Source organism: Hippopotamus amphibius, chromosome 2 (genome assembly GCF_030028045.1).
Source record: "Hippopotamus amphibius kiboko isolate mHipAmp2 chromosome 2, mHipAmp2.hap2, whole genome shotgun sequence".
Classification (NCBI taxonomy): domain Eukaryota; kingdom Metazoa; phylum Chordata; class Mammalia; order Artiodactyla; family Hippopotamidae; genus Hippopotamus; species Hippopotamus amphibius.
Genome location: NC_080187.1, coordinates 158,358,273 through 158,371,630, shown reverse-complemented (window position 1 = coordinate 158,371,630; position 13,358 = coordinate 158,358,273). Strand labels below are relative to the sequence as shown.

Below are 13,358 nucleotides of genomic sequence, written 5' to 3'. Positions count from 1 at the left end.
AAAGCTTAAGTCTGTTGGTTACTTTGATGGAAATTCTACTAACTAAAAAATTTCAGAATTAATTTTGACTTTCAGAAGTCTCCAAATTTCCAAATCATTGTTGTTGTTTTTTCAGGCATACTGGGGCAAGGAATAACCTAGCCATAAAAAAAAGACTGATGACCAAAGTTTTAATTTAGGGGTGGATGGGAAAAGGAGTATGTGGAAAGAACAACCACAAATAGAGATATGCCAGTGGAAGCTAAATCACATTCCACTGAAAAACAGCCCACACAATTTTGAAAGGAATGCTACAGACTGCCACCCCCAGTCTCTCTTGGATCTGCCCTGAGAATTTACTGTATTTTCTTTTTAGAATAAAGGTGACTTACATTTTCAGACACACAGGGTCCTTTAGAATTGAGAGACACACAGGGTCCAATAGCTCCTGAAATCTTTATTTCCCTTGAGGTCTGTAAAATAAGAATATACAGTCAGCCCTCCATATCGGTGGGTTCCATATCTGCAGATTCAACCAGCCTTAGACTGAAAATACTTGAAAGTTCCAAAAAGCAAAACTAGAATTTGCTGTGCACAGGCAACTGTTTACATAGCATTTACATTTTATTAGGTATTATAAGTAACCTAGAGATGATTTAAAGTATGTGGGAGGATGTGTACATTATATGCAAATATTATGCCATTTTATAGAGGACTTGAGTATCTGTGGTGGGGGTGTGGGAGCGTTGTCCTGGAACCAATGCCCTACAAGCAACAACTCTAGTACACTTTGGTGTACCATCTTCTATTTTAACTCCCACTAAAAATCTGTCACCAAGATTGGTTTCGTTCCAATCTCTACTAACTCCAAAATTTAAACTAATGTTATCTTCTATCTAAAAATTAGAAACCCAACTCAAGTCTTCTTACATGAGATTCTTTTTCCTGACAAATCCTGAATACCACTGTCAAGACAAATTTTACCCAAAACACTGTTCTTCATTAACCTATAATGGCTTCTTCTGCCTACACATGCATCTCCACACTACAACCAAACCACACAATTAAAACCATTTCAATGGGCTTCCCTGGTGCCGCAGTGGTTAAGAATCTGCCTGCCAATGCAGGGGACATGGGTTTGAGCCCTGATCTGGGAAGACCCCACTTGCCACAGAGCTACTAAGCCCATGTGCCACAACTATAGAGCCCATGTGCCACAACTATAGAGCCCATGTGCCACAACTACTGAAGCCTGTGTGCCTAGAGCCTGTGCTCCGCAACAAGAGAAGCCACTGCAATATGAAGCCCGTGCACCGCAATGAAGAGTAGCCCCCGCTCTCTGCAACTTAAGAAAGCCCCCATGCAGCAACAAAGACCCAACACAGCCAATTAATTAATTAATTTAAAACTATTTCACTTACATTCCAATTCAAACCATCCAGGGCAGTTTTCCCAAACATACCATGCTGATTCTCACCTCTGTGCTTCCCTTCACACAGGGCTCCCAACTAAAATCATTCTCCTCAACCAAGTTAAACTTTGCCATCTTTCAAAAACCACTCTTGTAAAACCATCTAGGATAAACTATATCCTCCATACATTCATTTTTCTTCCCTAATCCTTTACAGCACTTTTCTAATCTACTATTACTTCATTCTATCACGTGTTAATCTTGCCTTTCTATCAAGATTAAATTCTTTATACTCCCTGAGATCTCTACAATTTTCTAGCTTAATGCTGGACATACAGCAAACATTCAATAAAACAAGAAGATAAACAAAAAATATTTAATAAAAATTCAAAGTCAATGTACCTGTAAGACACATAACTAAGACTTAGCCTCTACGTTTCTTGAATCCAAATTTGAAATGAATGATAGAATTGAATAATATCAACAACTTACCAAAACAATTACTGATTATCCAAATGAAACAGAAAAAGTTTCTCTTAAGTTAGATACCAATTCCTACAATTGAATCTAGCACTAACATAAGCAAATTTAGCACTAAAGAAGATAAAACATACAGGCATACCTTAGAGATACTGTGGGTTCGGTTCCAGACCACCACAATAAAGCGAGTGTTGATAAAAGAGAATCATACCAATTTTTTTATTTCCCACAAAGTTATGTTATATAACATTATGGTATATAAAGTTACATTTATATTACACTGTAGTCTATTAAGGGTGCAACAGCATTATATCTTAAAAAACAATGTACACAGCTTAATTTTAAAATGCTTTACTGCTAAAAAAAGTGCTAACCATCACCTGAGCCTTCAGTGAGTCATAATCTTTTTACCGATAAAGGGTCTTGCCTCGATGTTGATGGCTGCTGACTGATCAAGGTGATGATTGTTGCTGAAAGCTGGGGTGACTGTGGCAATTTCTTTTTTTTTTTTTTTGAAGTATAGTTGATTTACAATGTCGTATTAATTTATTATGTACAGCAAAGTGATTCAGATAGATGGATTGACAGATTCTTTTTTACGTATTCTTTTCCATTATGGTTTATCATAGGATATTGAATATAGTTCTCTGAGCTATACAGTAGGACCTTGTTGTTTATCCATTCTATATATAATAGCTTACATCTGCTAACTCCAAACTCCCATTCCCTCCCTCCCCTAACCCCTCCCCCTTGACAACTACAAGTCTGTGCTCTATGTAAGTCAGTCTGTTTCTGTTTCATAGATATGTTCTTTTGTGTCGTATTTTAGATTCTGCATATAAGTGATATCATATGGTATTTGTCTTTCTCTTTCTGACTTACTTCACTTAGTATGATAATCTCTAGTTCCATCCATGTTGCTGCAAATGGCATTATTTCTTTTTTATGGCTGAGTAGTATTCCATTGTGTATACGTACCACATCTTCTTTATCCATTCAACTGCTGATGGACATTTGGGTTGTTTCCAATGTCTTGGCTATCATGAATAGTGCTGCTATGAACACAGGGGTGCATGCATCTTTTTGAATTATAGTTTTGTCTGGATGTATGTGGCAATATCTTAAAATAAGACAACAATGAAGTGTGCTACATTGAATGACTCTTCCTTTCACAATTTCTCTGTAGTATACAATGCTGTTTAACAGCATTTTACCCACAGTTGAACTTCTTTCAAAACTGGAGTCGATGAATAGATAAAGAAGATGTGCCACATATATACAATGGAATATTACTCAGCTATAAAAAGGAATGAAATGGAGCTATATGTAATGAGGTGGATAGACCTAGAGTCCGTCATACAGAGTGAAGTAAGCCAGAAAGAGAAAAACAAATATTGTATGCTGGCTCATATATACGGAATCTAAAAAAAAAAAAAAAATGGTACTGATGAACCCAGTGACAGGGCAAGAAGAAGGATGCAGATGCAGAGAATGGACTGGAGGACACGGGGTTGGTGGGGTGGGGGGTGAAGGGGAAGCTGGGACGAAGTGAGAGAGTAGCATAGACATATATATACTTCCAACTGTAAAACAGATAGCCAGTGGGAAGTTGCTGTATAACAAAGGGAGATCAACTCGATGATGGGTGATGCCTTAGAGGGCCAGGACAGGAGGGTAGGGGGGAGTCACAGGAGGGAGGGGATATGGGGATATGTGTATAAATACAGCTGATTAACTCTGGTGTACCTCATAAGCTGGTACAAGAGTGTAAAGCAATTATATTCCAATAAAGAGCTAAAAAAAATTATATAAAATGAGCTTAAAAGAAAAAAAGAATAAAAGAGCATTTTCTCATGAAAAAAAAAAAAAAACGAGTCAGTCCTCTCAAACCCTGTCAACTTTATCAACTAAGTTTATATAATATTTTAAATCTTTTGTTGTCATTTCAACAATCTGCAAAACAACTTTATCAGTAGATTCCATCTCAAGAAACCACTTTCTTTGCTCACCCATAAGAAGCAACTCCTCTTCATTCAAGTTTTATTACGAGATTACAGCAATTCAGTCACATCTTCAGGCTCCACTTCTAATTCTAGGTCTCTAGCTATTTCCACTACATCTGCAGTTACTTCCTCCAGTGAAGTCTTGAATCCCTCACATTCATCCCTGAGGGAATCAACTTCTTTCAAATTCTTGTTAAGATTATTTTGACCTCTTTCCATTAATCACAAATTTCTTAAAAGCATCTAGAATGGTAAATTCTTTTTTTTTTAAAAAGCTCTTTATTGGAATATATTTGCTTTACACTCTTTTACCAGTTTTTGAGGTACACCAAAGTCAATCAGCTATATTTATACATATATCCCCATATTCCCTCCCTCCCGCGACTTCCTCCCCCACTACCTGTCCTGGCCCTCTAAGGCATCTCCCATCATCAAGTTGATCTCCTTTTGTTATACAGCAACTTCCCACTAGCTATCTATTTTACAGTTGGTAGTGTAAATATGTCTATGCTACTCTCTCACTTCGTCCCAGCTTCCCCTTCACCTCCCACCCCAGCCCTGTGTCCTCAAGTCCATTCTCTACTTCTGTATCTCCACTCCTGCCCTGTCACTGGGTTCATCAGTACCATTTCTTCAGATTCCATATATATGTGTTAGCATACGGTATTTGTTTTTCTCTTTCTGGCTTACTTCACTTTGTATGACAGACTCTAGGTCTATCCACCTCATGACATACAGTTCAATTTCATTCCTTTTTATGGCTGAGTAATATTCCATTGTATATATATGTGCCACATCTTCTTTATCTACAGAATGGTAAATTCTTTCCAAAAGTTTTTCGATCTGCTTTGCCAAGATTCATCAGAGAAATCACAGTCTAAGGCAGCTATAGCCTTACAAAGTGTATTTCTTAAAAAATAAGACTTGATCGGGGTGGGATGAATTGGGAGATTAGGATTGCCATATATACATTAATATGTATAAAACAGATGACTAATAAGAAAAAAAATCAAATTGTACATTTTAAATATGTGTGATTTATTGTATGTCAATTATATCTCAACAAAATTCTTTTAAATGGAAAAAAAAAGACTTGAAAGCTGAAATTACATCCATGACTGCATAATGGATGTTGTGTTAGCAGGCATGAAAATAACATGAATCTCACTGTCCATCTCCATCAGAGCTCTTGGTGCATTGTCAATGACCAGTAACATTTAGAAAAGAATCTTTTTTTTTCTGAGCAGTAGGTCTCAATGATGGGTTTAAAATATTCAGTAAACCATGTGGTCAAAAGATATGCTGTCATCCAGGCTATGTTGTTCCACTTACAGAGCACAGGCAGAGTAGATTCTTAAGGGCACAAGAATTTCCAAAAATGGTAGATGAGTATCAGGTCAACTTAAAGTCACCAGCTGCATTAGCCCCTAATAAGAGTCAGCCTTTCCTTTGAAGCCCACCACTGACTTCTCTCTAGCTATGAAAGTTCTCAATCACATCTTCTTCCAGTAGAAGGTTGTTTCATCTACACTGAAAATCTGTTGTGTAGTGTAGCCAACTTCATTAATTAACTTAGCTAGTACTTCTGGATAATCTGCTGCAGCTTCTACATCAGCACTTGATGCTCCCCCTTGTACTTTTATGTCACAAAGATGGCTTCTTTCCTTAAACCAACTCTGCTAGTTTCAAACTCTTCTTCCGCAGCTTCCTCACTCTCTCGGCCTTCCCAGAATTGAAGAGAGTTAGGGCCTTGCTCTGGATTAGGCTTTGGCTTAAGGCAATGTTATGGCTGGTTTGATCGTCTATCCAGACCACTAAGACTTTCTCCATCTCAGCAATCAGGCTGTTCCACTTTCTTAACATTTGAGTGTTCACTGGGGTAGCACTTTTAATTTCTTTCACGATCCCTTCCTTTGCATTTACAACTTGGCCAACTATTGGGCACCAAGAGCTTTTGGCCTGTCTTGGCTTTTGACGCGCCTTCCTCACTAAGCTTTTGATTTAAAGTGAGAGATGTGGGACTCCCTTTCACTTGAACACTTAGAGACCATTTCAGGGTTATTAATTGGCCTAATTTCAATACTGTTGTGTCTCAGGTAATAGGGAAGCCTGAGAAGAGGATGAGAGACAGGGGAACAGCCAGTGGATGAAGCAGTCAGAACACACACATTTACTGATTAAGTCCACTGTCTCCAATGGACATGGTTCATGGTGCCCCAAAACAATTACAAGAGTAATATCAAAGATCACGGATCACAGATCACCATAACAAATATAATAATAATGAGAAAGTTTGCACTATTGTGAGAATTACCAAAATGTGACACAGAGACATGAAGTGAGCAAATGCTATTGGAAAAATGGTGCCAACAGACTTGCTCCACACAGGGATGCCACAAACCTTCAATCTGTAAAAAACACAGTATCTGTGAAGCACAATAAAATGAGATATGCCTATACTTAAACAGTTAAACCCTATATAAACAAAAAATAGAGTTAAAGGAAATCTTACTTATATAATTTCTTCTTGTTTTAACAGTTATTTAGGGGACTGGTGGTACAGTGGTTAAGAGTCTGCCTGCCAATACAGGGCACACGGGTTCAATCCCTGGACTGGGAAGATCCCACATGCCACAAACAACTAAGCCTGTGCACCACATCTTCCAAGCCTGTGCTCTATAGCCCGCGAACCATAACTACTGAAGCCCACACACCTAGAGCCCGTGCTCCGCAACAAGAGAAGCCACCGCAACGAGATGTCCGTACACAGCAACAAAGAGTAGCCCCGACTTGCTGCAACCAGAGAAAGCCTGCATGTAGCAACTATGACCCAACAGAGCCAAAAAAAAAAAATCTTAAAAAAAATTATTTAGGGATGCTCAAGTAAAATTTCATTGTACACTTAATAATGAACATTCTTCTCTTGAACAAAATCTCTAACTCCAGGTTTCGTATAAAATAACCACTATTTTTAAAGCATACCTTGAATTTGATTGATGATATTTTAAAATTATGATCAAGCCTACAAATTTCTCTCTTGGTAACATACCACACATATGAAGTTTTGGTTCTTACCTTTATTTCTAATGTACCACCAAAGCCCATTTTAAACTGTCCGTGCATATCTTTCGTAAAAACTCTTTGAAAAGTCTGCTTGAATAAGGAAGTGTTGAAAGAGTCGCCCATTACCATGTATCCTCTGCATGGAAAGAACAAGAAACACTATGACACAAGTATTGGGTCCATGTGTTAAACCCAGAAAAGTAAATTATTTCTCAACACTACCAACAAAATTTTAAAGTTATTTCCCAAAATGTGTGATATTAATTTTAAAAACTCAATTATATGAAAATATCCCCACCCCACAAATAATCTCAATTCTGAGGGTATCTGAGTGCCCCAACACTTGTATTTGTCTTCAGTAATTTAAAAAAATTTTTAATATAGGTAATACCACCATACATTACAAAATTCAAATAGTACAAAAGGTACACAGTAATATATGTGTCTCTCCCATCCCAGTTACCCAGTTCTCTCTACTGGTGAAGGCATCTGACAGTTCACGGGATGCATTCTCATTCTTAAAAACAAATATCTCCCTGTGTAGTGTGTGTATATGCATATATTGTCTCTGCGTGTCACACTGAACTTAACAGTGTTATACCCAGTGAATGAGAATACAGGCATATTTTGGAAGCATTTTCACTTTATGCACTTAAGTACTGTTAATTTTTTTTTCACTAACCATGTACCTTTATAAATTTTTTTTAAGTTCTAAAAAACACTGTCAAATAAAAACTATTCTGCTATTCTGAGATGCCATTTCCATCCTAATAAATCAGCAAATCAGTCTGACAACATATTCTGCTGATGAGGTTGTGGAAAAACAGGCATGCTCGTAATTGCTGATGGGAATGGAAAATGGTGCAACCCCAATGCAAGGGAACTTGACAATATTCAACAAAATTACATGTGTATTTTCTCTTTAATCTAGCCACCCCACTATTAGGAATCTATCCCAAAGATAATCAGGTAAACAAAAACAAAAAGCAAAATATAGGCACAAGTCTATTCACTGAAGCACTATTTATAATAATAAAAGATTGGAAACAATCCAGATGACCATCTATTAGACTAGTTGAATAAAATACGGGACAACCACACAATGGAGTTAAGCCTTGAAAAACACGTTTTGAACTGCGTGGGTCCACTATGTGTGGATTTTTTTCAATAGTCAATATTACAGAACTACACTATCCACTGATGACTGAATCTGAGGATGCGGAACTGCAAATATAGAGGAACCACAAATATGGAGGCCCAACTGTAAATTATATTCAGACTTTCCACTATGCAAAGGGTCAGCTCCCCTAATCCCCAAACTGTTCAAGGGTCAACTATACTACTATAAACCCATTTCCAGGATATAAGTAAAAAATGCAAAGTAGGGGAAGGTATGTAACATTTTCTACTGTTTAAAATTAAAAGGGGATACATATACCCATATACAACATGAGTACAACCACATATATATCTGCTCATATTTTTAAAAATATTTTAAGTAGTTTTGAACAACAATAAAACAATCAAAAACTAAATTAGGCAAAGAATAAAACTGATATGGTATAATTAATAAATGGAAATTTTATTTTTGATGCTGTTAAAGTCCTAATTTATGTCATCTCTTATGCTATTATAGATTGTATGTTGTTAAATTTTGTTTGCTCTTTATAGTTGACCCTTGAACAATGCAGAGTTTGGGGCACAGACCCTTATACACAGTTGAAAATCTGTATAAAACTCTATAGTCAGCCTTCTATATCCATGGTTCCACATCCTCAGATTCAACCAACCAAAGACTGTGTAGTACTATGGTATGTATTTATTGAAAACACTCCACATATAAGTGGACCTGTGCAGTTCAAATCCATGGTGTTTAAGGGTCTACTGTATTTATTACTAGTATACAAAAATACAGTTGAATTCTGTACACTGACCTTGATTTAGAAGTCCTGACAACTTAACATACTAATTCTAACAGTTTGCATGTAGATTCTTTCAGATTTTCTACTTTTACAAACGTCACCTATAATGATCTATATTATCACTAAACCTAGTAAAACATCCTAAATTAATGGCAACGTTTATCACACCCTACTTATCCACTCCCTTTTACAACAAGCCTCTATGAAAAAGCTGTCTGTACCCTTACAACTCAGTGTGGCCCTCGGTCCATCAACATTAGTGTCACCAAGGGCCTTGTCTGAGAAGCAGAATTCAAGTTCCATCTTATAGATACTAAACCCAGAATTTGTATTTTAACAAGATATCCAGCAGGCTTGTGCATATGAAATGAAAGTCTGAGAAGCTCTGGTCTGTGTCAGCTGCTTCTGATCCCTTCCTGTTCCTTTTCTTATTCACTCTAAGTCAGCTTTCAGTGCTCTTAGGAAGGTCACCAATGACCTTTATAGTGTTAAATTACACAATCTTACCATCTCATCCATTTTTACTGCTTTAAAAATCCAGCAATATTCTGACAACTCCCACATTTATACCTCCAGATATAAATTCAGACCTATCTTCTGCATTCTAGGTTCTAATAGCCAACTGCCTACTCAACCTCTCCTCATGGATGTTTGTCTACTGGCAACTTAAACCAAACATGTTCAGTACTGAACTCCAAATCTTCTCCGCATGTGTTCTTCCTCCAAGTCTTACCCATTTCAATAAAGGACAACTCAATACTTCTAGACTCATTTGGTTTTCTCAAACCCTAGATCCAACCTACCAGCAAATCCTCTACCTTCTAAATATATCCAAAATCCAACCCTTCTCACCACCCATGATGCCACCACTTGGTATTCCTATATCCGTCTACGCACTGAAGATAAGTGAAATCAAATGATCCTTTTAAAACATTAAGTCAGATCATATCATTCCTCTCCCAAAAACTCCCTAATGACTTCCCATCTCACTCAAAGTAAAATCCAATAAACTAGGGATAGGAACATATTCAACCTGATAAAGGCATCTACAAAAATCCACAGCTAACATACTTAATGGTGAAGGACAAAATGGTTTCCCCCTAATATCCAGAACAGGCAAATCTATAAAGACAGAAAGTAGTTTAGTGGCTGTCTGAAGAGAGAGGGGGTGGAAGGAAAATGGGAAATGACTGCTAATAGGCAGAGTTTTTTGCTGGGATAATGTAAATGTCCTAAAATTAAATTAGGGTGATGGTTAGAATACACTAAAAAAGAAAACCAAAAAAACACCACTCAATTATATGCTTTAAATGGGTAAATTTTATGGTATGTGAATTATATCTCAAAAAAGCTACCAAAATAATAAAACAATGATTGAAGGGTATCGAGATGACCTTTACAAACAGAACTTGTGCCTTTTTAACTATTTTAGAAAAAACTTAAAGTGAGCTTTACTAGAAGAAGTATCAAAAACTGCTAACACACTAGGAATTTAGGTTGCTTTGTCAATAATAAATTACATCATGATTAAAAAACCAAAAACAAAAAACTGCTAACGGCTGTTGCCCTGGAGTGGTAGACGATGACTTTTTTTTTCCATTACTGGTTTATATTCGTAAACAGTCATTATTAGTTTACAACTGCAAAACTTGTAAAAATGTTAATACATACCCAGTAAGGTTAGGACAGCATTTCATCTCCAGGAGACCTGTCTGATCTAATGCACATGCATAGATATCAATAACATGACCAGTCGTAGCAGCGCGATTAGCCAGTGCTTCAAAATGCTACAACAGATTTTTTAAGATAAAATCAAAGTAATGTACAAACTTAATCATCTTATAAATCTTTTGCCATTAATAGATCAAAATGATCTAAGAAATACTAAAAGAATAATCCATAATAACTTAAATGTGATTTGTTGTAATTTAATTTCCTATAATGTCTCATAAAATGATACAACTTCTAATAAGTCTGACACTTTCACATTTTTTTCTTTACATGCCATTCTTTCTAAATAAACTCCTAAATCAAGCTAACCTTGAAGAAAGGTATGTTGCTCTTCATACATAAACAAGATGGAAGACAAACAAGACCTACAAGGACACATCAGACAGTAAACTGCTTGTGATGATGGATGACTTTGTTTTTTGCTTCTTTTGGTGTTCTTTGGTTTCCTATTACGCACATGTTAACTTTTAAGAAATAAATGTTACTTTAAAAACCTTAAAAAAAAATAAAAAATAAAAAAAGATGGAAGAACAACACAGAACTCTTTTTCCTGGCTAAATCTACACCCAAGTAACATCAAAAACAGACAATAACAAAAGCATTAAGATAAGCAAATATAAAACTTTTTTTGAAGCTCTAAGACATATTCCAAACTCAAAAGGTAAATTAGGTGGCAGGAAAAAAGCATCCATTAATAGTAACAAAAATTATCTGTTATTATGCCCTAAAAATATAATAAATAATGACTACCAAAAATAAATATAACAGCACAACTAAACTAAAATTGTAAAATCTAGAGAAGTTTTTTAAAAGAGGGAGGAGGATGGGACATTAACAAGCAGAACCGATATAAGGGTATCAAGAATTAACAGTAGTGAAAATGTACTGACACAAACCCAGATAAAACTGAAGTTACGTGAACGGAAACAACTTATGAGAAAATGATGGACTATTCAAGCTATGAACAATATACATATCTAAAAATGGCAGTCTCTTGGAAATGAAAAATTGGAAAATTCAAGAAATTCTTCTTGATGGGAAAGATTCTTTAACATGAATATTAAAAAAGGCACACAGGTTTTCTCTCAGGAATAGTTTTTAAAGAGGTACCTATTGGTGCCCACTATTAAGTTTTTAAATATTTAAGACCAGAAAAAATATAACTTAAATTATCATGAAAAAAAGAAGACTATTTCTTTAATTCTGAATAGCAGTTGCAGGATCATCACAATATCAGACTTATCATAAAGTAATGATATTCTTTCCTCTTCCATCAAATGAATTTTTCTAATAAGGCAAAAAGACTTAAAAACCCAAATTACCTTAGTTCCCTTTTTAACATATTTGGCATTGTCTTTTTCAATGTCATGCCATGATCTTATGGGTGTCTTCAATTCATCTCCAACCACCATTCCAGGCCCCTGAGTGGCTGGACCGCCAATGAACATCATGATACGAGCACCAGTGTTGGGAAAAGTACACTATCAGAAAAAAGTAAGTCATGAGAAGAGTTTAAAGGAAAGCATATGGATATACGTTTCTGACAGTGAATTCTGAAATATTCTTTCTAGAAAACAGGGAAGCATACATTTTCCAAGAATAAGCAAATGTTTAAAACAAAATTTAAAAACAAGATGCTAGTTTGAATAACTCTCTTTTGAAATCTTATTCTAACAGCAATGCCTTCTTAATTTTAAAATAATCTAGAAACCTGATCCCTATAAGCTAGGATGTTCCTTCTGCTTACTAGCACTAGGTGGGGGAAGCAGGGAAAAAAGAAAAAAGAGGGCATATTTTTCTGTTTTGTTGTTATTTTATTTTTGTTTTCTATGCTTAAAACACATGCACAACTTATATCTCTAGTTCAAACTGATGCATTGAGTATTTCAATCTTCCTCCCCCTACTTCCCAAGATGACAGTGAAATGAAATAAATGGTATTGTTTAAAAAATAAATATCTGAGATATTTATTTAAAACATAAATATATTTTTAAAAATAAATATCTTAAATATTTAAAAAATAAATATCAGATATTTAAGAAATATTTAAAAAATATATTAGCTATACACCAAAAGTATGCCAGATCTTCCCAAGGGAATAACTTTAAAAACTCTACATTTAGAGTCAAAAAAAACACAAAAAGCAGCAATGGACCAAAGAAATACAGTCAGCTCCAGAAACAGCAGCTACTGACAACAGATTTTAGCAATTCCTGAGAACTGCTCTCTGATAAAAGTAAAGCAAACTTCCCAGAGAAGGTTCTTAGCTAGAAATTGGGGGCTGAAAGATACAGAACAGAACACATCTTACAATGAATACCAAAACAAATATTACAATTCTCAAGAGATTTGAGAATTTAAATCATGACAAAAGTAAAAATACCTCAATGGATAGGCTAAGAAGCATGTCTGAAGACCAAGTTAGATATATGGAAAATAAACTCAAAGAAATCTCCAAGAAATAGGAGCAAGAAGGAAAATATGAGGAAAAAAAAATAAAGATATGAAGAAATGCAGAGGTCCAGCATCAATCTAATGAGTATACAATAAAAACAAAAAAAAATAAAGTAAGCTGAAGAATGACAGGAATCTTCAGAATGAAAGACTGAAGACCAAACATAATTAATGAAAAAATAATCAAACGTAAACACAGCGTAATGAAATTTCAGGACTCTAAAATTAAAAAGAACATTCTAAAAATGTTCAGTGGGAAAAATAAGTTTCCTGTAAAAGGACTAAGAATGAGACTACATCAAATTATCCAATAAA

At 35.5% G+C, this 13,358-nt stretch overlaps 1 protein-coding gene across 1 annotated transcript in view; it reads right to left on the bottom strand.

Moving 5' to 3' along the window:
• The window catches only part of SEC23A (SEC23 homolog A, COPII coat complex component), a 60,067-nt gene that overhangs the window by 30,739 nt on the left and 15,970 nt on the right, over positions 1 to 13,358 (bottom strand). The window contains exons 8-11 of the mRNA XM_057722519.1: positions 11,912 to 12,070; positions 10,530 to 10,645; positions 6,949 to 7,072; positions 372 to 452 (exon numbers count right to left, since the gene is read on the bottom strand). Coding sequence (XP_057578502.1) covers positions 372 to 452; positions 6,949 to 7,072; positions 10,530 to 10,645; positions 11,912 to 12,070 — 480 coding nt within the window. The remainder of the gene's footprint in view (positions 1 to 371; positions 453 to 6,948; positions 7,073 to 10,529; positions 10,646 to 11,911; positions 12,071 to 13,358) is intronic.